The sequence below is a fragment of the Cygnus olor genome, chromosome 1 (assembly GCF_009769625.2).
Source record: "Cygnus olor isolate bCygOlo1 chromosome 1, bCygOlo1.pri.v2, whole genome shotgun sequence".
Lineage (NCBI taxonomy): Eukaryota > Metazoa > Chordata > Aves > Anseriformes > Anatidae > Cygnus > Cygnus olor.
In genome coordinates, this window is record NC_049169.1 from 180,432,076 (window position 1) to 180,458,276 (window position 26,201).

The 26,201-nt window shown below is 39.9% G+C and overlaps 1 protein-coding gene across 4 annotated transcripts; it reads right to left on the reverse strand.

Moving 5' to 3' along the window:
* Positions 1–8: 8 nt before the first annotated feature.
* Positions 9–24,210, reverse strand: RCBTB1 (RCC1 and BTB domain containing protein 1). Of its 4 annotated transcripts, none has more exons than XM_040542433.1 (13): positions 23,972–24,210; positions 18,535–18,685; positions 17,712–17,862; positions 17,065–17,231; positions 13,948–14,106; positions 12,788–12,895; positions 11,702–11,844; positions 10,012–10,065; positions 8,632–8,822; positions 5,396–5,522; positions 4,770–4,921; positions 3,993–4,123; positions 9–946 (listed from the first exon to the last, which is right to left on the reverse strand). In XM_040542433.1, the coding sequence occupies exons 1-13, from the start codon at positions 24,193–24,195 to the stop codon at positions 806–808; spliced, it is 1,899 nt and encodes a 632-aa protein (XP_040398367.1). In that variant the 5' UTR covers positions 24,196–24,210; the 3' UTR covers positions 9–805. The 4 variants fall into 4 exon arrangements, with proteins under 4 accessions (XP_040398367.1, XP_040398347.1, XP_040398373.1 ...); XM_040542413.1 differs by having other exon boundaries at positions 18,535–18,705; positions 23,972–24,206; XM_040542439.1 differs by lacking the exon at positions 10,012–10,065 and having other exon boundaries at positions 23,972–24,209.
* Between the last annotated feature and the right edge of the window lie 1,991 nt (positions 24,211–26,201).

Sequence of the window (26,201 nt, forward strand, 5' to 3'; positions counted from 1 at the left end):
ATTGAACATGTACAAAAACGTGAATTTTATTACATGTAGTTTAAATTTATACAATACTTAACTTTCAGAACAGTGTGCCCCTTTCCCTCCAAGGGAACCAACGTAGTCTGAAGTCAAAGAGGGAAATCTTCCATTAACCATTATAAACATTGCTTGAACAGATTACAAAGTATACATTACAACTTGTAGTAAGATATACTCAAATAGAGAGCTTTACTTCCGATTCAATCTGCTAGGTACCCCTTTCTTCAGGGTTACTTTTGCAGGCTTTGAGGATACATTATTTTTGCACACTTTTCTCAGCACCGAATACACTTGGTTAATTACACACAGCAAATGGCAATGTCATTCACAGTCATGCAGCTGCAATAAAAGATATCCATGCCATTTGCTTCTGTATAATCCCAGGGAGTTAATGATTTAAGTGACATCGTTCAGTGGCTCATAATCCCAAAAGGCCAGTGCCTCAAGTAGTAAATTGAAAATATTAACAGGTAGCTCTGCAAGTGTGATTTCCTCACCTAAAAGTCCTTACCAACGCCCGGTATCTTCTGCACGCGGCAGTCTTTCTGTCTGAAACCTTGTACTGGTTCCACCATCCAGACTCTAAACGCAAGTGAGTATTTTGCTTAACATTTATTTTAACAACAGCTCACTCTTGAGCACAGAGAACATCAGTTTTTGCTGTGGCCTTCCACAGCAAGTACAAGAGGCCACTAACACTTACTGCTTCCACCTGTGCAGTTACACCAACCCATGGTAACTGCAGAAAACCCTACAAACACCCATAACTTACAGCCTCGTTTCAGTTCCTAAAGGCTCCACATTTACTGGCTTTAGCAATGAATTCCTTTAGCAGGGGACCATCCATTTGCCAAAATGCTGTAGTTTGTGTCACTTCTGTCAAATGATTGACACAAAATTTAAAGCAGAATTCCTCTAAGTCCTAAACAGAAAAAAGAAAAAAAAGTCTCGTTATCTTTCTTCCATTACAGAAAGTTACAGTCAGGCACCGATGCCTTTCTAAGCTTTATTTTTACAGAGAACTAGACAAATAAATTAACCCAGTGTCTTTCAACCACCCCACCCCCCTGTCACTATGTAAATGCAACAGAAGAGAATGATTCTACCCACATAACATGGCTACAAAGACAAAATAACCAGAGTTTGGTTCTCCCTATATAGCTGCAGTCACGAGAGCCAGCCATTCTGAGCAATATGTATTTTTAAAGTTTCCCAGCCTGAAAAGTTCCATCTATATTCACAGACAAATATCAAAACCCAGTACAAATGGATTTTAGGGTAATGCAATGTATAACCAGGACAGTGGATTAAGAGAACTCAGCTCTTTAATTCCATATTATGAACTCCAGTCTACATACAAGCCTGCTTGACTTCCTACTTAATTTATGACTTGAATCAAGCCTTGAAGTGCATTCACCAGGCTCAATGGAAGCATCTACTACGTAGTCTCAAAGCAAAGTCTAGGCCGAAGGCCCTTCTGTGCATTACAAACAGACCCAGGTTACAAAATGTGCCACAGTGTGTTTCTTCTGAATCATTTTTGGGACACGTGTGAAACAACACAGCAGAGCAATTCTTGCAGAAAGCGTGCTCTGGGTATGAGCCTACAATGCAGTGCCTTCCATTTAAGGATTAGAAAAGCCTCATAGACACCATCATTGCACCCACATGATGTCAGAGAGAAAGGATTTCTAAAAAACAAGAGACAGTAGTTGTCAATATAACATTAACCACAGAACGCTTCCCGCTCAAATTATTTGTTTCCAGCTCCGCTGTTGAGGAGGAAATCTATTTTTGTGGTGCAGAGCTGGGCTGCATTACGGAAGATGCCACGGCCTTTCCAGAACATCAGCTCCCCAGCCTGCTCTAGTTGCTTGAGCACTTCATAAATTCATGGAACTAGTGCTTCACACACGAGAACACAGCCTTCCTTAGCTTTAGCTGCTCAGCAGACCGGGCACTGCAGCAGGGCACAAAAATTTTCAGAGCTTTTAAGCCATGTGAGGTATGAAAGACTGATTAGTATTCATATTTTCAGTTAAAGTAATTACTGAAAGCTAGAGCCACTGCGTGCCAGTGAGTTCTTGACACAACAGCGATATAAAAATATGTCCTGGCCTAAAACCAGGCTTTCTGAAGCTGCAGATCTTGATTTATATGGCATCTGTGCAATGAAAAAAAGACAAGCTTATTAGAACTGAACACTGAGGGTTTTCTTTTTTCTTTTTAATAACAGAAGGAACTGGCATTTCAAACAAAACTACATCATACGCATTACAGTATTTTGCACTGCTTTATTAAAAACTCACATACCAAGTCAACGCAACAGATGCATACAGTAACAGTAATATTGTATTGTTAATATGAAACTTTGGAAAGTTTAAAACTCTATATTAAGAACTATTTTATTTGCAGATGGATGCACTCCCAGCAAACTGTACTTAATATAGACTTAAGTGAAAAAAGGTATCAAGGTACATCCAGTGATTATTTTAAATCTTACAATAAGAAGCCAAACCTGAACTAGTTTCAGCCACTTGAATCCAGTCAAACACCAAAAGAAATTATAGGAGAGTTTCATGTCATGGGGGTGTTTTAAATCAGTGAAGTGGGTTCTTCTAACTGTTGTCTTCCAGACACGCAGTCCCTTGAATGAACTACGTCAGCCAAGCAATTTCAAACCCGGATCTACCACTTACTTTTTTTTAAGTTAAAAATAAAAATATAAAAAATATAAGAAACATCTCAGCGTCACCCGTTCTCTCCTCATTTGGGCCAACCATTCTCATTTCACTTCCAACTTTATTTAGCTAATAAGGTACAGCCAAGGCTCAGTAACTGGATTTCTTCTACCCTTTACAAGCAAAATCAGTGATATACTGAAGACCCATTGCCCAAACAATCTTCTGTAAGACAAAAACATTTTCCTATTTTCCACGAACTCCCACCAATGAAATCTTTATTCACAATGGTGTCTGAATTATGACTTCAGCTCTGAGGCAGCCCTTCATATAAGGTACATCAAACTAGCAACACGCTATTAGGCTCTGAAGTAAGTTAGGGCATGCTAGATATTAAGCTCAAGGAAAAGCACTGTATTCATTTACTGCTTAGCAAAACTGCTTTAAAGTAGCAAGTTAAACCCAATCAAGCTGCAAACATGATGCACAGATACTATTCCAAACACAAAGGGCTGAAGAAGTCCCAGGAATACCCATTTGATCACAAAACTGCACGTTAGTGATCTAGTCTTGAAGTCAGATATTCTGCAGGAAAGTTTTGCTACCCTTTCTCCCATTTCACACACTTTCTCCATGTTCAAAATGTACTAGGTCCATAAAAAAGAGTTCTTACCCTGCCATTTCATCAGCATACTTTAAAAGACTGAAAGTGTATTTGACTGTAGTTAAACAAGTAAAAAAATAAACAAAAACCACACGCCAAAACCCCAAACCTACCATCACGTGACATCACACACAACCCACAACCTTATAAACAAGGCTTACAAAACCGCTCTTCATAATGTTCTGATTTTTGCTTTGTTTTTAAAGCTTTCCCTTGTTTAAGATTTAGTGTTTTAACCTTCCCTTTTTTTCCCCCGTCACCCTCCCTCCCCAAAATAATAATTCACGAAGCTTGGCACAGCATGATAACCTCTTACCATGAATTAAGCAACACAAACATTTATAGATAGTGAGTCTCTGCCTGTCACTTAAATTATCTTTTGATATCTGTGTACTAGTTCACTTTCCCAGTACCAGTTTATGGGGGAAAAAGAGATATAAAACCTGTATTTGCAATGAAACTCGTAATTCCAATGGCTACATTGTCAAACTCTGAAAATGGCAGACAGCATTATCTGATAGCAAGTTAGAGAGAGTTTATATAAAAATATTACTGTCTGTTTTCCTCCAGTTTAGGGTCAGAAAACAGCCACCTACTTAAGAAATTGAACTTTGGAAGTTTACCTCTGCATCATATCTGACAGCAGCAGAGAGCAATGAAAAAGCATTTTCCACAGTAATTCCTCTCTTGATAATATGTTGACACAGTTTTTTCAGTCTATTTTCACAGTACGAAGTAGCCAAATCCAGAAGTCCTGCAATTAAAATGCCATCATATTAGTCATGTGTAATTATTTCTGCCTTTTCAACAATTTATATATCTCTGGGTACAGGTTTTGTCTATATTGTGTGTGCAGTGTTCTATATGGCAATAACGTGTTTTTTGCAAGTAGGTCACTATTCATAGAAGTTTATTTTATCACCATACGGCAAGAAAGGCCTTCTAGTACCGCATGCCACAATCCTGTTAATCTCTGTAAATACACACTCTGTTCCACTGCTTTGCATACCTAAATGTTTGAGTGGAACTGTTGCAAAAGAGGCACAACATGAGCAAAAAGTTACCACTATAAAAATCTGTGCTTGAACTACAGCTTGTTCTTCGCTCTGCTACCCAGGTTTCCCATATTACATCCACACAGATTCTTTCATATTATCCAATAATTGGTTCAAATCAGTAATATACGCAAGTACTCTAACCCAGCATCTTTCTCCCAACTAATAAAACTGCTCACAGTTTATTTCTTAATACGCATCACTTCTTTAAAGACAGCTTAATCAATCACCAGTAAAATGCACTATTGTCAGGACTAGAAGCCCACGTTAATACATTTATTCTTCATCCCCCTTCTCAGTTTGCCTGAAGGCTGCTGTCTAACACAATCAGACCATAAGCAATACCTATCGCGTCTTCAGGCGGAAGGTCAACACAGTCTGTGTACAAGTACTCAAGAAAGGCACGATACACAGGGTAAGAAAACTGGTCGATTTCTAACACTTCCTTCATATCCTCATTCCAGTATGACTGGAACATGGTTCTGAAGTGTTCGCACCTAAGAGACAGAGACATCATCTGGAACATCTGTATGTACACATGAATGTTATGTTACAGTCCCCCTGAACTGTGTATTTGGTGTGCTCTACAACAGCCCCAAATATTTTACTATACGCCATCACAGCAAACGGTCCACATTTTGGTTTTAGTGCTCTGTTAAACTTATGCATCAAGGTAAAACTCTAATTTGACCTATGCTACAAAACCATCTGTGTATGCACTGCAATCAGACTAGTTTAACATTATTTATTATTCTGGGAATAACATACAGGCTCAGTGAAGACTGAATAGGGACCATTTTAAGGCAGAATTTTGATTCAACTCCTTCCATAATCATTTAAAGTGATTACAGACACACATAATATGTGTTGCAGGTTTAGGGTCCCTCCCCACCACTTACTTTCTTCCCTCCCCTCAGATGGAATACAGAGGTTATTGTATTTAAACAGGAGCTGTGGAACACGACCTCTACCTGATTTTCAGAACAGCTTTGTGAACGTGGATGTACTTCCCCTCTACACGGAACTTTAGGTCTGAGGTTTCTGGGCTGTCAAATTCTCTCCTCAGAGACTCTGCTACTGTTAAAAACTCTTCATGCTCTGGAGAAACAATTTTTAAACAAACAAAACACATTAAGCACCTTAAACAGAACACACGCATCACTGTAATTAAAGCTAGCTATTCAAGTAACAGCATGTGAAGGAAAATAGGTCAGGACCATGGTTCCATTGGGTGAATCTGGAAGAATGACTGACTCCATTACCCTTTTCCATTGGCAAGGACAGCTCCACAACAGGTCCACGCAGCAGTGGCAGCAGTCCTTGTTCCAGCTCATTACCCAGGACCCAAAGTACCTGGAGAACTTGCTTTCTCACCCTCCACATGGGGACCACCAATGAAATTACCAGCCTTCTGGCGGCTCAGGGCAAGTGCCAGGTCAGCTGAGCTCAGCACCACTACCTGGATTACACCAAGAGGGACCAGTCTGCAAACTGGTGGTAAATGGAGGCTATAGCATCACCTACAGCTCACTTGAGAAACGAGGCACATACTGACACACTGTGACCTGAGCCTGAAGAGTAAGAAAACGTCACCAGTTGGCCACTTTTGTGCCAGCAGAGCAGACACAGATCATGTTAGTGAGCCCTGACAAAGACCTTAACAAACAACCTGCAGGCTACCTCAGTTTGTCAGTCAATTATGACAACACAAAATCCAACAGCAGTGCTACAAGAAGAGAGAGACTAGCAAGAACTCAGTACCTACAATCAAGGACACAGGACTTCTGCAATTTTGGAAGCGCATTAAAATTGTGTGATTACAGCTCTTTGACAGTTCTTAACATCAAAGTCAGAGATGTCCTGTTCTGTCTCTCTAGAAACCCTAGATTTGCAGCACAAGCTGGCTAAGAATTGTAGTAAAACAAGAACTCCAAAGTTTTAGGAAACTTAACTTTAACCCACTATTTGATGGTTTTGTTGATGCATCTCAAGTGAGTTTCAACACACGGCCTCTAAGCAGCATAGCATGAGAAACAGGGAAAAAAAGGCAGTTCCAAAAGGCAGTTCCACTCTGATGGGATGTGGCCTGTCTCCTGTGTCCTTCAGGACTGTGGACTGTTCATCCATATATGATACAACTACTCCTCACCATTAGCAGCAGTTAAATTAGCTGGTACTTTATATACACACACACAGTTAAAACAAATTGCTTTAACAGACACGTTATGTTTCTGCCAAAAAATTCCTTTGGTTCACTCTGCATGGATCATTCATGAACTGGCATCTCATCAGAGATGAACAAACCACACTCCAATCCCCCTTCACCTGCTCATGTGATCTTTTTCTAGGTCATCAGTTTATCTTAAGCTATGCTGATGATCAACTTTCACCCTAAATACCTTAAATTCATTCCTCAAAGGCGGCTGCAGATTTGAACTTCACCACAGTCAATCCTGAGTGGCAGATTTATCTTTCATTTGGCAAAGACATCATAAATGAAAGTAGAATGATAACCTTTATGCAGAGTTAGCTTTCACTAAGAAAAAAAAGTTTTTTTAAACCTATAAGAATAAAACCTATTTAAAATTTAAACCTATAAGAATAAAAGAGATGGAAAGATTATACAGGAAGGAGATTGAAACTGTCCCTATATTAATGCTTTTGATGTAAAGATTCAATAATTAGGATTATCAGGTTAAGAGAAGAATAATCCCTGAAGGCCAATAAGAATTAAAATACAGAAACAAGACTCAAATACCTTGTTATGATCAATCTGGGAATACTTCATAAAAATTAAGGAACTGAAAGCGACTGCATCTGGGAAGATGTCATTTAAAGAACCTTCACTACTAGCTGACGACAATAGACCAAGACGATCATCACACCTCTACAGAGGGCAAGAGTAACACGCATTCCCCAGGATTAGAGAATTGAAGAAGTAGGGGAAAAAAACAAACAAGACTTGGATTTACCCTGAGGCAGATCATTTCAAGCTAATCCCTCTCTGGTACAATTTTCCAGTTTTCCTCTACAGATGAGATGCTGTTATCTGGACCTCTATACTTGTGAAAACAAGGTAAATGAGAATTTACAATGGAAAAGCTGGATTAGGAAAGGAATTCTTAGCCTACAGACAGAAAAGCCACATGCAAAGATAAAAAGTCTGAGTTTGAAAGAAAGTTACTTAAGATCTAATCCCTCCCCAGCACTGGCTGTCTACAGGAACTACCGAAGTTTGGATTTGTTGTCAACATGAAGACAGATTAGACAGCCTAGATGATCTTCAGGACTGAAGTGGAAGATATAAGACAAAAACCAATAAGCACGATGTGCAAGCTAAGCACTGGATGGCACATTTTGGGTCAAGTAAGAATTAGCAGCATGTGAATCAAAGATAACCAAGAAGAATGGTTTGGGCATATGAGCTGGTCATAGACACTGCCTCATGAAGGGTAATTCAAGGCTGCATAAGAACATAGTTCCAAAAGAAAAAATGATACTAGGATCTTCCTATACACAGACTGTTACTTACAAGTCTGATTGGCTTTGAGGAATATCAAACTAAATCAGCTTAAGAAATCATGTCACAGAAAGGAAACTTGGAATCCTGTCATTTTACTTCCTTAACAAGAAACACAAAGAGATTTTTCTGAGCTCTTTCACATTCATATTGGAAGAGTAATTACTAAGAAGGAAAAGCTAAAGACAACACCTAGAATTCAAAGTTATTAGAAACCAAAGAAACAAAAGTCAGGAGCAGTATTCCAAGTAGAAATAATTTTAAGAATAAAAAGTTACATTTGATGATCTAGAAGTCTTTCTCTGTCCTGAGCTCAAACAATACAAACAAAGGAAATGCACAATATTCACAGTACAGTGGTACAACAGGGCTCTCTAGTTGTTTGTTTGCAAAAAAAACTTGTTAACACTGTTCCAAATCTTTGGTTGAAGTTGACTTTTTCTTCAGAAGAAAGAAAATAACCAAAAAAAAAAAACAACCAAACCACACAGACCCTAGCTAGAAGAGCTAGTTTTAATTGCCAGTTCTCCTCAAAGAAAGAGCCATCCTGCCACAGAAGTGGTATGCTGTACTAACCACTACACACATGCACAGAGACTATAATATGAAAGCACATTTTATAAGAATAATTAAACCAAAGTTATTTGGCTTCTAGAGCACTGGCTTCATCTCAAAGCTTGTTCTCACCTACTGACAGAAGACGCCACATTACGGCAGGGGTAGCAAAGCAAGCAAACACATCGTCAGTGCAGGAAAAGTGAGTGAGGTGGGGAAGGACCACAGACTGGCCACGGCACTGGCCCCACATGTACACCTGGCCACTCTGGGTCCTGGCAGCCGAAATGTGAGCAGAGTGGCAGGCTGCGATCTCCACAACCCTGCAAACAGAAGAAACCTTGTAAGATACTTACAGGTACGGAACCAAGTGACCTCCCAAATGCCACACCAAAATAACAGCAAGTAAGCTATGTATCTACACTCCGGTACTTCTTTGTCATGCATGAACGTGATTCTGTTTGAACAGATCAATATTTAAGAATTGCAATGACATTTCCATAGTACTTGTAGGTTTTATTGTAATCAGGTATCGCTTTGATAATGTCATTTTTTGTTGACATTTCTCTTTTTCTCCCACAACCGTAAGAAGGAAAAAGTCTACCCCACCTTTAAAACCTATCAGATACTTATTCTCCTTGATAAATGCTTATGGAACTTACAAAGCTTCCAGCTAGGGAAGTCTGCAAAGTTAAGACTACTGTGATTTTACAGAGCATTTTACAAAACTTCTTTCAAACGTATGTAAAAATTTCTCTCATTTTGAGATTAAAATCCTATGTATTTTTCAATAAACCCAATGCTTCTGCCCCTCCTTTAATATGTTTTTTGTATGTAGGCAGAAATTAATCTACTGCCCGAGTTTCTGACTTCATATTTTGCTGTTAATTTCATCTCATCAATGCTGAAACTGTTTGGAACATAATTTTTGCTTGGACAAAGTTTCATTTGAGGAGAGGTGAATACACACGCTTAACTCCTCATTCCTGAAGAGCTATCATTACTTTAAGTAAAGTCTACATAGTATTTTCAACCCCCCCTTCCCCCCCAAGTTCCTTAAAATACTAGAGCTATTGATGCAGACTTACCTATTTTGTTCTCCCATTGTCCACGCAATCCCTACCTCACTATCTGAAGCATTACAAGAACCAAGAAGAACCACATTCTGTTAAAAGGACTGCCAAGATGTTTCCAGTGTCCCTGTTCAGATACTAAGCAAAATTCTGGAGAAGTTCCAGAGTTAGCTCAAAAGTAAAAGCTGTGCTTTCCTGGTTTTCCCCACATGTTTAAAAAGAGAGGATTCCAGGCTTCCGTGTGCTTTGTGTTTATAATAAGTAAATGAAAAAACAAAACAGATCAAGCGTGACAAATGTCTTTCCAAACAGTCTAAGCGCATACATATGAAAGTGCTTATTCCCTTACAGAACAGTATCTCTAGCTCTAAAAAACATTGAGACCTTCTGGCATCGCTGCATGAAACATCATAAAGTCATGATTTTATGGGCAACTTACATTTCATTATAGCTATCCAGCAATACGAAAGCGTTCTTCTCCGAATTTTCTTCCCTTAGCAGAACAGATTTTTTTAAGAATAACTATACTATACTTGATACGTAGAGTTAAGTGTACAGCACATTAAGTATATACTCATCAAAATTCAGAAGTGTACCTTCATAACTGTGCCTCCAAGCTAACACAACGCTAAGTTTAGAAGTTCCTTTTAAACTGTATGTGCAAAATTCTTTAAAATAACATCGAATGCCACCTCCCAAGGAACTGTCAGAGACATCATGCATAAATGTCAAAAGAGTTACATTAATGAAAGGACCAAGAGAAGCATTAATATGCTTCATGGGAAATGTCAGCTCACCCACTTAATAGCACTGTTTCCAAGGGAGTCAAGTCAAGCAAGATGAGTAAGTTCAAGTGACTTCTCCCTCCCTTGGACTCCAAGCAGAAGTTCAGTGATATTTTCTCCCTCTTTTAGTCACTGAACAACTGCCGCTTTTATTATAATCCCACATTTGACTTCACATACAATTCTAAATGCAACAATTCCCCTTATTTCACTCAAGAAATGAGTCATTAAGAAAGCTGATGCATTGCAAGTATACACACTTTCTTTCTAGTACTTGAAAAAAAATAATTTCATTTCACTTTGCTAGTGTCACTTCTTCCACAGACAAGTCAGCCTTGCCTCAGTGGTTTCTACTGTGATGGTTACTTTCTTTATTTCAACTCCACACCCCCCCTCCCCCCAACCATTTATAAACCCTTAAATAATCTCAGCATTGTGCAGCTTTTCATTTAAGGCTAAACATGAAAAACAAGAAAAAATAGGAATGACTTCCCAGAAAGACACTTCAGATCTATAAAATGACATCTTTCATAGAAAATTTTCTGTTCATATAAAACTGGAAACGGAGTAGAAAAAACAGCCACAAGTGTTTCCTAGTTAAAAGGAGACTATAATTTAAGTGATTTACAAGTTAAGGGACTTATAGGCTACAAGGCTTCCAAACTGAAGCACTTTTATTTACAGGTATACACATGGGTCCAGAGAACAAGACTGGGGTCCAAGTTTGTAGGTGAACAGCAGAAGAGCCATAGGATTTCTGTCCTAAATATGATGATAAAGGTGCTGAAAGAGGGTAAACAAGGGTGAATCTTCTGCGAGTCCGGGAAACTAAGAGAATATATACATGTCACCTGAGAAACTGCTAACTGCTACCACTGACAAGAGTGGTACTGTCTACCCATAGCTCTAGCAATCTTGCAAATTGAGTTCTGTTTCCATGGTTGGCTGTTACCCAGAAAGCCTTTCAGAAAATTGATTTTTCTTCATGTGTCTCTCCTCCTCCCACCACCCCTTTAATGTGGGCCTCAATACAGCTTAAAAGCTTGGCTTATTGATTTTATAGCTCAAAAGTTTTGATCAAAGGAATCATATTTAGAATAGCCTAACAGTCATTCATTATTTTCAGTGTCAGGTAAGTATAAAATGTTTACATTCAACAATCATTACAGATAGCAAAAAGCACTCAGTCTATAGTAAACAGTAAGCTACCATCCTTTCCTGGAATTTTAACATTATCAATAAAAATACAACCCACCAAACCCCAAACTCACATGCTTCCAACACTAGAGACTGCGTAACACATGCCCAGACATACCAACCCAGAAACAGCTTCAGGAAAATTACCTTTCTTTTTCCATCATGATCTGCAGTGGACTTAGCTGGTTACTTTTATTGCCAGTTCCCAGCTGCCCATAAGTGTTAGCTCCCCAGGCATAGAGCACACCCTCATCTGATAGTGCGAGAGTGTGTGCATAGCCACAGGCAATCTGTAAGTAAATGTATAAGCATTACTACTGAACAAAAAAAAGAGAAGAAACACAATTATTGCACACATACCTTAGTCTAGCCGATATTAGATACCCCAGCCATTCTTTATTTAGTACCAGAACGTGTTATTTCTCAGTACTTAAAACTAGAACAAGATACATTAACAGTAACAACTGGGAAACTCCCAGCTTCAACTTCGTTAATTTAGCATTCGTTGGTTACTCCTCCTAAAGAATTTACAATATGGTCTAAACATATATAAAATGTAGTAAGTCTTTTCCTACAGCAATTGCCAGTTTCTTGTTTTTTGAATCTTAATTTCGTAATATTCTATAGAAATCTTGCTAAGTCTCCCCAGACTTCACTTGCTTTCAGCTGCAGACTCCTCGCACAAACAGTGAACTTCATTATCAACTCTGAAATAATTTGAGAATTTGATATTCACTATATAAGCTTTGAGAGCTGCAGTTCTAAAGCTAACAGAGCCCTTAACCTGTTCAACCTTGGAAAAAAAAAAACATGAAAACTTTTTGTTTTTTAAATGAAATGAAAACCACTGTGACTGTCATCAGCCATGCCTAAAGGGCTGATTAGAATACTGATGTAGAATCTAAATTTGAGCATCTTAGTTTTCTAGTTCTCCTTAATTTTTTATATTTGCCTAGGATATTTCATTCGCTTTGTAACAAAAATACAATTTTTAACCATAGCATAATTTACTTAGTCACACTAGCCAAATTCAGATCATTCAGATTTACAAAAGCAAGTGCTTCACAGCTTACTTGTATTTTTTTTTTTTTTATAAGCCTAACATAGTTTGAAGGAGCCAAATAAATTCAGCATTGAAATTGTGAAATCTAGAAGCAGGTACAGATTCCAAAGATACAGTTTTAACAGATGCTAGAAACATAAATGCATTCTCTATTTCTGCATTAGACATACCTGGAGTATACACACACCATGCAATGCTGCCACTCTGCACGGTGTTAGCTGATTGCCATTGTTTCCAAGACCTAGCTGACCATTACCATTGTAACCCCAGCCATAAACCTGATTGCAAGAAGAAAACAAAATTAAGCCACCACTCCAGGAGTACAGAATATTTAAGACTTAGTATTAAGCACAAGTCCAAATCGTACATCTTTTTAAAAAAACCATACACTATTTCAAGAGATATAAAGACTGAAAGATACTAAGTACACTGCAACAATCAACTATATTCAACTTCAGTCCTGTGCTACTTTTTAAAGAAGCTTTCTAAAATATATTCATCTTTGAATTACTAAAACTTTTGCAATAAAACTTACAATGCACCAAAAATTTGTGTCAACATTTTCAGTTGACCTTTTTTTTAAAAAAAAAAATGTAAAAGCTATTCTAACCAGCTGATCATCTATCAGATTAATTTAAGTTGAAGCCCCCAGTTTAGCTCCAATTTTTCCTTTAGCTCTGTCATGGTAGACAAATCAAGACAGAATTAGGTACGACGAAAGCTCATCTCAACCTCAGGGACCTTTACAGTCCCTCCTGTCACGAGAAAATGCTATATGCTCCAAATGTGGTGTGATATAGTAAATTTGAGGTTACAGTTCATACCTAAAGGCAAGTTCAAATCGTAAATTTCTTATGTGGAATGGAACAGTTGCACAATACTAGGGCAATGTTCAAACACTTGCTTTGTTTTTGTAGCTGGCAGTTAAGCAATGTGCTCAAGAACCAGGATCATTCATTGTATTCTTGCAGGAAGATTAACTACTTATTTGTGCAGCTTTCAAAAATCTAATCAAGACTTATGTTCAAGAACCTACTGAAATATATTGAAATAATGCTTAATGACTCATGCTTAATACAACTGTTAAAATTCTTGCAGATGCAGGCCCAGTAAAAATCTTGTTCTAATAGTCTTTGTCATAAGAAGCAAGGTTTACTGCAAAGACAGGATCTCTAGTTAATAGCACAGTTTCCCTAAAGCGGTCTCACAGTAGTTACCAATACATACTCTTCTAACCTGAGTAATCCATATCAGCCCTTATTCCGTGCTCAGACATTAACCTCTTAAATTAGGTAAGAAAGAGAGAATGTGAGAACACAGCAATGCTTACCTCGCCATTGTTTACTACAGCCATGGAGGAGGTCTGACCACAAGCGATGGCAACTACCATTTTACCCTGTAAACAGTTTGAGACTCTACGAGGAGTTGGCTGGTTTGCTGTAGATCCAGATCCAACTTGACCACAGTTGTTATAGCCCCAAGCATATAGCTGTCCATAAAAGCAAAGAAAAAAAATGTAGTTTAAGCCTTAAGAATAGTAATGACAGCAATAAATTATAATCCTATTATAGTCAGGATGAGATTACATAAACTATCCTATTTAACTAGCTAAAATGCTTAAGATAATTTTCAACTATTGAAAATTAATGAAGAGCAATAGGACTGACCTAGGAAACATGAATATAGCACTTTTTCAGCTTCCTACTATGGAACTGGAGCATCTGACTACAGGCAACACAAGGAATGTACTTCCATATAAAACATAAGTTGGACTAGAAGACAAAGAGTACAGCGAGTGGACTTCCATATCAAATAACACTTGTGCTTGCATTCATTCTCCCACCATCACACAAGCATGAAGGAAGTCCCTGCTCTGAAGGTATTTCATTCTCTTTGGAACACTCTAATCCAGGTTATTGTGGTGTAATGACCACACGGACACCGGGGTCTGTTTAGGCATCAATAACTTCAACTACCACTTTATTGAGCACAAGCTCCCTTCTTATAGCTCTACATTAGCTCCACAAGCGGTACTTTCCCACTAACTATTCATTGGTTAACAACTTTGCCCATCAACAGCAAACATTTAGCACCTTCCATATCTTGGAGAACAAGCGGTTGGAGAACAAGCAGTTTGAGACAGCAAGGGGTCTCCTGGATCACCCTTCTTTGTTCCTTCTAACTTGTTTACATTCCTCATGGCTTCATCATCACCAATGTCCAATGTTATCACCAACCACGGGGCTTATCGACCCCCATGGCGATACTCCCACAGGTTATAGCTGGACAGTCGTCATACCTCCTCTTCTATCTTTCAAGAGTTGTTAATGGCTAGTTTTATCAGCCCATGTTTCACGATAACAAAGCTTTGTTACACAATGGCATTGATAAAAAGCAGCATCTCCAACACTTCAACATTTGCCAAACAACAAATAACAAATTATGAGATTTTATATATATATATATATATATATATATATATATATATATATATGTCTCTTTCATCTGAAAGTCCAAGAGACAGGAAAGTAGTTTGCTGTAAAAATATTTATAGCTTTGCATTTTCAGTTCCTTCAGTATTTGTTATATATACACACCCATACATACCACCATGACATAAAACTGTTTCAGCCAGTTTATTCTCTAACTCCTGACAGTTAAAGTTTGTTCTCCTGGAAATACCTGCCACAGACGTGCCAGTCACGTGAAAGCTCGCTGACAGAGATACCCTTATGTAAAGCCTACATATCCTAGGGTGCCAATTTACCACAACACCAAGCCAAAACTCAGACATCAGAAACAAACAAAAAATAACCTTCCCTCTCACCCCCACCTCCCCCAAAAAAACAACCCACAATTCATTTGCCATGCCTAATGTGAAAAGAAAAAACACCAGTTCTTTGTTTTTTGTTACTTGTATTTGCCAGGTCATCATCCGTACTGAATACCTGAGGAGGGTTATAAGTATTTTGACCTATAAAATGTATTTTAATAATAGGAAAATAAAATAAGAAGTTAACTCAGAAGGTAGGTCAAAATGCCAAACAGTTTACGAGTTTCCTCTTTCAGAGGAGCATGAATGTCTTAATGATTTTTGTTTGCATTGCATTAAAGTTGGACTGACCTAACCGTACAAATCAATTATGCCAAGTATTTCCATGACTACTTCCAAATTCAGTGCCTCTCTGAAACTCCAGATCAAGTCACAAGGTTTTCTGCAGCCCAATGTTTCCGTAAATAAAACTCCACTTAAAACGTTTCACTGCTTTCAATATAATTAATTTTGAAACAGATAAAACCTCCCAGCACAAATAGACTAAGATACTGCAGAGTACACAAGGGATGGATTTATAGTACATTAACTAGCCACCATGGCTAGCCAGCTGCAAATATCAGCTCCATGGTAAATACAAAGAAGCTTCCCCTCTTCCACTGAGATTTCAAGCATGTTACACTATAAAAGACGGCACGGCCATTGCAGGCAGCTACAGCAGCAGCTGACAACACTAGTTAAACTAATATATGAACATTCCTGCCTTCCCACACAAAAAATAAAATTTGATCATTTCACCATTTGTCATCAAACATGACAGCGTGAAGATCTTTCCTAAACACAGGCTCCCTCTCACAGATACAATGCAGACTAATAAAACTAACCCAGTGGCTGTTACCCTTAAAACACCGATTACTGACTGCATTAACCAATGCAGTATGACTCCATACTGCACCAAAACACAGATGTGCTCCTATTACCAACACGGAAAGAATTGTTTCCATTTTCACGCTTAGGAAGGTTCTAAAATTAACTTTTTTTTCCCCCATAAGATCAGAGCTGAACCAGGCTGTCTCCCATGCAGTAACATACCTGAAATCAGAGACACATTGGTCATACCTGACCGACTGGAAACCAGCTGAACATGTTTCCCATGACACATCGCCTCAAGCCACATAAACAAATAGCACGAAGCAGATTTGGGATATAAAACAAATGCTCTTTCGGTACCTATACACAAAAGATTCAGAGATGTGCAAAGCAACATTCTTTCCTCTATACCAGCGTGGAAATCACAAAGACTGCAGGAAACAGACTAAAGGCTAACTGGAATACAAACAACTCAACACACCCCTCAAGTATTAGAATTGCAAAGCAAGTAGTAATCCCAAGTTTGGCACCTTACAGAGATTCTTCCACATGTAAGTGGCACACCTTTCTGGTCTCATCACAGAGACATACAACAAATGAAAGAAACATTTACTAGGCTATCATTCCTCCAATTTGTTCAGGGTTATTTTCAAGTCTGCTCTGAAGGAAAGGACACCCTAGCTTGAGGCAGCAGTAAAAAAGGTTATCTAGTAACTACGCTATGGAGAGAGAGCTTCACACTGCAGTCACCTGCACTATTCGTTCAAGATGGAAATTAAGAGATTTGAACAGGTTGCAACTTACATCCCCATCAGCTGATAACGCCATGGAATGATGAGAGCCACAAGCTACTTCCACCACTCTCTTTATTAACAGATTTGTGCAGACTTGAACAGGAGTAATGCCCTGGTTGGTTGCGCCATTCCCAAGCTGGCTGTAACCATTATGTCCCCACGCATATACTTCACCATCTGCAAAAACATTTAAGTTTGTGATAAAATCATCACAGATTCCAAGGAAATTAAGATAAACAGAATGGTAAGTATTTAGAGAAGGACATCTTGAAAGTAAAAGGAGCAAAAAAAGTGAAGGAATCCTCTTATTACAAGCATCCTTCACATGCTGAAAGATTATGTACCTTGTGTACAACTATTACATATCACAGTATAACCAGATTACTGGAGAGAGACAGGAAAAGTGCACAGGTAAAATCAAGTATGTCATAAATGGTATTGTAAAATTCTACAGAGTTGCAACATAATGGAGGTGTAAGAGAAACTTACTTTAGTTATTGCAGAATATACGTGGCTCCACTTAAGACCAATGAGGACCCCTTAGTGTGCACTACCCAATTAATAAATTCATGCAATTGCCTCTTAACCCATTCTTCTTAAGCTACGCAGAACTTAAATCTGTAACTTGTGCTTCCCTATTAAACATTGATTTTCTACCTTCAGTGCAAAGTACAACATGTGGTCCACTTCCGTAACTGAGACTGGAAATCTTCTTTCCACATAAGGCTTCTAATTTCTTTGGTACTATCGTGCTCTGATTATCTCCAGTTCCCAAACAGTTACTGCAATTCAGTCCAAAAGCAAACACCTGAAAAACACAGGAAGACTGATTTCAAGTGACTTATATGCAGCTATGCACAGATGTGGTGATATCCAGGCCTTCATAAAAACACAGCAGAGTTTTGCCATGGACTCCTGAGAAGCAAAGACTTCACTCACAGAAGTTAACAAGCTCAAATGTGAGCACCAGGACACTTAAGAATTAACTAATGAGTCTGAATGCTTCAGATCTGTGCTGGCCTGAAAGGAACTGTGCTATAAAAAGTACACGACTATGAAAGTGGAACACTACTGTCTTTTAAATTTGGCCTGTAAAGAGCAGCCACGGTTATACTACAGGGGACTCAATCCTACAGATTTGAGAAAGAGTTGGGAAAAAAAAAAATCCTGCTCTACACATCCTCACAAGAAATCCTCTCATTAATACATCCCAGAACATGTGGCTTGTTTCATCTCAACAGCACAATGTTAACTCACACCAAGTTTCTGAATCCTGGCCTTTGTCATTTGTAAGTTTTCTAAATACTCCATCTGTATTATCCTCATAAAAGACTAAAAAACATAATTACAAGTTAAATCCAACATGTTTTGAAACATACTAAGTTCAATGGTGCTTCTACAAAGTTATTAACTTAAATACTCTGCAGACTCTGAAACGAACTAATTGGGAGTTATTTGTTCCATTTTCTTAGAGCCTTACCTCGTCGTTGTGCGTTATGTATATAGCTTCGTTGGCTGATGTACCAAATACACATGCTTTCCGAATAGATGCTATTTCTTGAGGTGACAGTAAGGTAAATATTGGCCACTTTCCTACATCCACCATGATGTTACTGTGTCTCATGAAGTTTCTACAAGTAAGATGACAACGCTGTAATAAAAAAATCTTATCAAAAGGTGTACTTTATACTTTCATCAACAGGCAGTAAGATAATTTCCTTTAAATGAGAGAAAAGACATGTTCATCAATGCCTCAGAGTGCAATATTCTATTCTGTATGAAATATGTAATAATACACAAGTTATATACAAACAGCAAGTCACTGGGATAGGACATTAGAAGCACAATCTTTTCTTAACTGGATATATAAGGAAACTGTATTCAGTACTACTGAACAACCACCATTATGCAAGCAAACTTTTAATAAAGTTTGTGATATAGCAAATACCCCCCGGTGGCAGAGTGGATTTCAGAATTTCAGCTGGTATTCCTGCATATACTACGTACAAAAGTTGTTGAAGTGTACGCAAATAAACAAAGGTAGGACTGTTGGGCATACGAACCAAACATGTCATATCTTGTGTAATCAAAAGTTGCTATTACGGTCAAAAAACTGTTTGAGAGGCCACAAAAGCATGAAATTAACTTACTAGTTTGTACTGTTAAGCAGTGAGAAATTGGAAAAAAAGTGATTAAATGAAATTGTGGTCATTTGTTACTTAGAAACAAGCTGGACCACATTAAGCGCTGGAAGGAGATGACTGTAGGTAGACGTCATGGCTCAGTGAACATACATGTGCGTAATCCATCCTTACACAATGCTCTTTCTTCCTAGTTTCCCCAGGAAAATTGCACCAGCTCAAGAACAAAGCTGCCAATCAACATGGCCTACAGAGCTTATTGAAGCCTTCAGTCCTGCACATAAAAATCGTAACTACTTATAGCCTCAAGGGATTCTGCCACTGACGATCTAAAATACTTTTTCAGGGTCATCAGCAAGTTTCCTGAAACCTAGAAAGCTCTCAGTGGAGAATCCCACAGAATGTCGGTAGCATGATACAAATCACAATAAACCACCATAAAATGAAGGCTAAGAGATCGTTCAATGATAAAAAACATAGCTCTATCCAGGTGCAACCCTCTCCTCAACATTCAGGTCTTTCCTTTTCATTTATTTGTTCCAGATGCTTTTGCTTCTGATGCTTGGTTCTCAGAACTGTGCGGACAACCAAGGCAAAGTTTCAGAAACAGTTTCCGTTCAGATTCTTTATTCAAGACCCGCAGTGAATCCTGCAATGCAAGATGTTCAGTGCAGTGTTCTTTTTCGTTGTTTTTTGTTTATTTTGTTTGGTTGGTTTGGAAGGAGGGGGGTAATTTTTATTAGGAAAAAAGGTATTTGTGAAACATTGAGATCAGTGGAGGTGTGTGTAGGAAAAAGCAAGCAAAAACCTGACCTTACATACTTATCAAGTTTAACTTTGCTCCAACAAATCCAGCTCTGCTCTCTAGGCACCCATATCTCTCACTAAGAGCATAACTTCACTTTACATTTCACAGCTGAAGCAAGTCTTGAAAACACCTGAAGCCTCCAGATGGCACATTCATAATAAATGTGTCTGTAGAGCAGCTTTTGAAAACCCACCTGATCACATCACATTCTACACAGATTTGAATGCATTTAAGCCTTCTTAATTTCTAGTCCAGTTACAAACTCAGATGAGTTAGCTGTTAAGATTTGTTGTCTCACTTTGGCAAACCTTTAAATTAATGTATAGTGTAACATGTTTAAAGACAGCAATGTCTTGTTCTTTTGAGCACACCAGGTTCTGACTTGGTCCATCCTGACCGTACCTACATAATTTGCCCTACGTAACACACACTCGACAAGGCACAAATGCATCATGGACTGGACATTAAGAAAAAAATACTTTCTTCACTGAAGTTCTTTTTAAGACATGCTGTCCATTTAAAGCATGAATACGAAGCATTATTTTGATGGATAATATCCTAGTAAATAACATCAGAGTTTTACAGCACAGGTAGAACCTATTCTGCTCTAGAGGTAACCAGATTAAAATGCGCTCCTTTATCTCTCCCTTTCCGACCTTTGCACTAGGTGTTTAATCCACTTGACTTATTTTCCATGACTACATGATTCAATTAACCGCTCCTCTTCAAGGAGATTTTTCCAAGCATTTCCAAAATCTATGGTGAGTTATACTGCATTGCCCACACCTCAAAGCTCAGCTGGGTACCTTGTCATACAAACTAATACCATTCTACAAAAAAGAAGCTTTCAAGTACACGAGACTTCCCAGACTGAAGACATGAGCAGTGAACTCTATCCACAGATGACAAACGTCAGGATTTTTGAAGGTCTAACACTCCTTTCATACATTCATAGAATCATTAAGGTTGGAAAAGACCTCCTTTATCTATAACAGTGTTGGATATTTGCAATTTAAATATACCTGAAATACAATTTAAATATACCCGAAAATACAGGTCTATAATGGGAAAAAAAATATTTGGGGAATATACACGTGTATATAGTACTATACATGGAGATGTCAATAAAATAACTGTGTTATCAGAACAGAAGCCCAGTTAATTTTACCATCCTCTAAGACATACTGCATACTTTTCAAAAGGATACACCTCACAACGAGCTTCTCACCGCCCACAACCAAGCCTTCAATTCCTGTCCAGCAGATGTTGGAACATGAGGGGGAAAAAGTGCCTGTGGAGCTTCTTCTGGGCAGTTCCTTGCTATGAAAGGCTGATCTAGGAGACCTCAGCTGTGCTGTGACACAAAGGGACGCAGCGTCCGTCCTTCACTCACCCTTCCTGTACTACATCAGTAAGAGAGCTGAGTTTATAATTTACTTCTGCTGATAGTCACATAGAGGCCTGGAGCCCACTACACCACATACCGTGCAAAAACTGCACCTTAATGGAAAGTCTGTAAGCGCAATGGAGTAGCAAAGTACCAGTTGGAATCCAAAGTAATGAAGTTATTTTAATCTGTACACAAATAGCTCCCTCAATATATTACCTTACAACATTCTGTATGCAACACAGCAGCAGCATTTCTAAGGAATATCTGTATACATCAACACCTGGATTAAAATTCATATTCCTGAGAACTCTGCAATTAAAAGCCTTCTAAGTATAGATGTCAAACTTAAACTTGGTGCTCTGGGAAACACTGTATGCCACTGCTCTTAAATGTCTTTTCACTTCTGCTGCACGAACCAGTGATAAACAATACACCGCACGGCTTTACTTAATGTTTGTATTGCACTACTGCAGAACCAACCAGCAGAGGGAGCTTGTGTCAACACCACCTCTTCTAACTACTTTGACATCTTCGAAATTATCCAACAGTATCAGTATACAAACAGGAACAGAAACAAAGATGATTGTTTGAATTTCAGTGATGCTAAAAATAAGCAAGAAAGGATGACTTGCCGAGAAGGAAACTGAACTGGCCACGCACTGCGTGGAAAAGAAATTTAACTCCAAGGCATCATCAGCATTGGGGGAGGGGAGGGTGGGAATCTAGGCCCGCTCACAACAAAAAAGCCCCATGCTTTCAAAAACAGAAGTCCTTCAAATATTCTATGCGAAACTGCCGCCTACGCATTCAACATCTCACTGGCCTGCGTTCTAAAGAAACAATGTGCAGGCTGATTCTCAGCAGTGCATGTATGCACACACAAATCCCTGCCTAAAAAAGAAAACAAAAAACAACCAAACAAAAAACAGAAGACAATGTTCACAAAGTTGTGGTTTTTTTGTTGTTTTTTGTTTTTTTTTAAATGGTGTTAGACAAAGTTTTACACAGTTCAGCTAAACAATCCCATGCTGGAAAGAACAGTAACCTAATAAAAATGTCCTACCGGGAAAACAGTACCAATTGTCATTGCAACAAAAAACTCGAGTTACCTACTCAAAGATTATCCCCTTATTGTAAAGATTATTTGAAGATAATTGTATGTTTGTTTCACTCTTTCCTCCGGCTCCAATTTTGCAGCTGATTCTACCTGGGCGGACTTAATTTCTGCACAGAAAGAAATCGCAGGCTCAGGCCTTCATTTCCCCTCCTGGTTTACAGGAACCAAACTGCAGCGAGAACACAAAAGCTGGAATGTCTAGTTTAAGAAAGACAAAAAGAGGGATTAAGTCCGCCAATCTTTTCAAGTACACCTCAATTAAGAAACAATCAAATCCCATACACACAGGTAGTCTTCCCTATGCTTTCTCCCGTTTGCCCTTTTTTTTTTTAAGAAGAAAATCTCGTATTTCAGTATTGAGAAAGAAGGAAACAATACGTAGTACTGATGTTAATCAGATGCAGAAGCTAAGTGACTTTATTGTGACTTACTCCCTGCCAACAAAAAGATATTACATTCCCTGAAATCATGTGCCTCAACTTACTTTCCTAAGACCTTACATAAGGCGAGATTCTTATGACAATATGTTCAAACCTCCGCATGCTGGTGATTTATTTTTAGATGCCTTTTATGCGCAATACAGGGAAAGACAAACATGCTAATGTAAGATCTTGAGAAGCAGTCCTCCTGTTTGCTTTGAGCAACTGGCTGAAAGGAGATAACATGCAGAAAATCAGCACATCTATGAACTCTATTGAATATCAGATTGTTTTAACCACACCAAAAAAAAAAAAAAAACACCTTACAAGGCTGGCAGCCATCCAACCACCTTAACAAAAGTACAATTATAGCCACAATATGCTTTTTTTTAAATAATTACCTGAGCCATTAATGCAACTTACTGAAGCCATTCACTCCGTACATCTTCTAAGAAAACCACCTACATTTCAATGTAATGTATACAGAAATAAACGTTCAAAGGAAAACATACATATCGAGGCTCCAAAGGCTTACTGCCTCTCCCAAACACTAATTTTCCTAACCAACTTTGTGCTCCAAACACATTTCCATTCGCAATGCCTCCCTCACAACCCCACTCCTAGGATGCAGGTCCACTTTACCTTCTGTCAAAAGGCTGCAGGATGGTTCCCAAAAGAGGTCATTTAAGCTAAATTAAAGCACTGAAAATCCCTTTAAAGAGAAAAAGCGAAGACTCCTTTTGCATTTAGAATTGTAGCAACGCCTGAAGAGATTAATTATTATATAAAGCCCAGTGATGGGGGGAAAAAACGTTGTGCCCCGGTTATCCCAATACGCTCGATCTCTCTGCCTTCAGGAAGCGGATGAGAAGGATGAACACACAAACACAAATCCGGAAACCAACCAAAAAGGCTCTGAGGGAGCCGGGCAGGGCTGCAGGCAGGCAGCCTGCCCCGTGCCCCGCGGTTACACGAGGGCTGCGCCCTCCTCCCGCCGCCCAGCACCTCACGGCCCCTCACGGCCCCTCGGGGCGCCGCTCACCCGGCCGCCGCATCCTCCGCGAGCCCCCCCGCGATCCCTCCGCCCGCCGCTCCCTCCACAACGCCTCCGCCGCCGGGGCTGACGGCGCTCGCCACAGCCGCGGCCGCTACGGCCGTTGCGGCCGTTGCAGCCGTTACGCCCGTTACCGCCGTTAACGGGGCCGCCGCGCGGCAGCGCGCACGGGAGCGCAGCCGCCTGCGAGAGCTGCCCCGAGCCCTCTGCATCACGTGACGCGCTCCTCTCCCCCCTCCCCCGCTCCCCCTCCATCTTGTCCGCTCGCCCGGGGGCGGCGCCCCGGCGGTCCCTCCTCGCCGCCGAAGCCCGCTTCGAGGCGGGTTCTGGCACCTCGCTGTGTGCTACCCTGTTCTAATGTGTTATTAAAGTTAATATTTACGGGTTATATCTCTCTACGGCTCCCTGTGTGTTTGTGCCTGCAGGCCGGGCGGGAGGCAGAGCTGCTGGGGAGGATCCAGGAAAAGGAAGATTGGATCCCCGAGGGGGATCTTTTGTTACTTGAAGCTGTTGCCAGGAAATGGCTTCCGCTTTTCTTAAAATTTACTTGCTTTCCTGGCTATGCACAGGGTCATAAGGCAGCTGGGGCCTCGTGCCATGAGCGAAGGGCTGGCTGATCTGCAGCATGAAGCAGTAGGGTAGAACCCACTAGAAGCATCAACCTATCTTTGGCAGTAGCCAATTTCATAGAACCATAGAACCATTAAGGTTGGAAAAGACCTTCAAGATCATCTGGTCCAACCATCCCCTACCACCAATGTCACCCACTGAACCACGTCCCTAAGCACCACGTCCAACCTTTCCTTGAACACACCCAGGGACGGTGACTCCACCACCTCCCTGGGCAACCCGTCCCAGTGCCTGACTGCTCTTTCTGAGAAGAAATGTCTCCTCATTTCCAACCTGAACCTCCCCTGGTGCAACTTGAGGCCATCCCCTCTAGTCCTATCACTAGTTACCTGTGAGAAGAGGCCGACCCCCAGCTCCCCACGCCTTCCTTTCAGGTAGTTGTAGAGAGCAATGAGGTCTCTCTCCCCTGAGCCTCCTCTTCCCCAGACTAAACAACCCCAGTGCCCTCAGCCGCTCCTCACAGGACTTGTGCTCCAGGCCCTTCACCAGCTTTGTAGCCCTTCTCTGGACACACTGCAGGCCTCGATGTCCTTCTTGTAGTGAGGGACCCAAAGCTGAACACAGCACTTGAGGTGCAGCCTCACCAGGGCAGAGTACAAGGGGACGATCGCCTCCCTGGTCCTGCTGACTGCACTATTCCTGACACAAGCCAGGATGCTGTTGGCCTTGGCCACCTGGGCACACTGCCATCTCATGTTCAGGCGAGCATCAATCAGCACCCCCATGTGCTTTTCCTATGCAGGAATTTAGGGCAAAGCTGTTTGAGGAAAAAACAGAAAACTCAATGTCACTACCCACGGAGTCAAATCCAGATGGGTTGCTATGAGAGGGAATCAGTGATGTTGAAGAAATTCTGCCCTGGAATATGAGGCAAAGAAGGCCCAGCAGTAGGTCCAGGGCAAAAAGAGATTTTCCCTGCCAAGTTTCTGCTTACTGGACTGCTGAGTGACCACTTTAGCTGGCCTCAGGAAGACTGCTGAATAGCTTGTGCAACAGCTCGAGCTACAAAAATGGAAAGCATAAATAAGAAGTTATGTGGAAAAGTGTAGTGAGAGCCTCCATGGGAAGAGCCAGAAGGGGAACTGCAACTGAAAACCCATACACCAATGGTTTCCCTTTTGCCAGAGAAATAGCAGTGCATATATGCAACATTTGTTTTCTGCTTATGTTTGTGGCTCTGGAAACAAATTATCTGTTTAGAATAGCTGCCTTTCCTGAGACTGCTAGGAAGTGGTGAGAAGGTGGAGCTATGTAAACAGAGCTTTGATGCTATTTAGTACCGTAACAAAGACCTGCTTATTTATATTATACGGAAACCCAGTTGTTTAAACAGGTACTGATACACATCCCCCAGTCAAAGTTTTTATTCACATGGGTTTAGGTTTCTTGTCATTAGTTATCACTAACGTCAGCATGTACAGTAAGTCCTTAAACACCTCACAGTAGTTGCAGTTAGTTTATACCATGTCTGAGCTTTACAATGGGCTGAGACAGCTAAAAAAAGGGCTCTGTGTGGAGCAGAAGTCACTGTATAACATAGTGAATGCTACTTACTAGTCTTTGTTCTTTTTCTTTCTGCTAGGCTTTT

Excerpts from the sequence above, each read along its gene's own strand:
- RCBTB1 (XM_040542433.1), bottom strand. The coding sequence starts at position 24,195 with ATGCAGAGGGCTCGGGGCAGCTCTCGCAGGCGGCTGCGCTCCCGTGCG. Across the intron at positions 8,823-10,011 it reads CTGGATAGCTATAATGAAAT|GGTTGTGGAGATCGCAGCCT; the intron begins GTAAGTTGCCCA and ends TTCTGTTTGCAG. Across the intron at positions 947-3,992 it reads CTGTCAGATATGATGCAGAG|GACTTAGAGGAATTCTGCTT; the intron begins GTAAACTTCCAA and ends TTTTCTGTTTAG.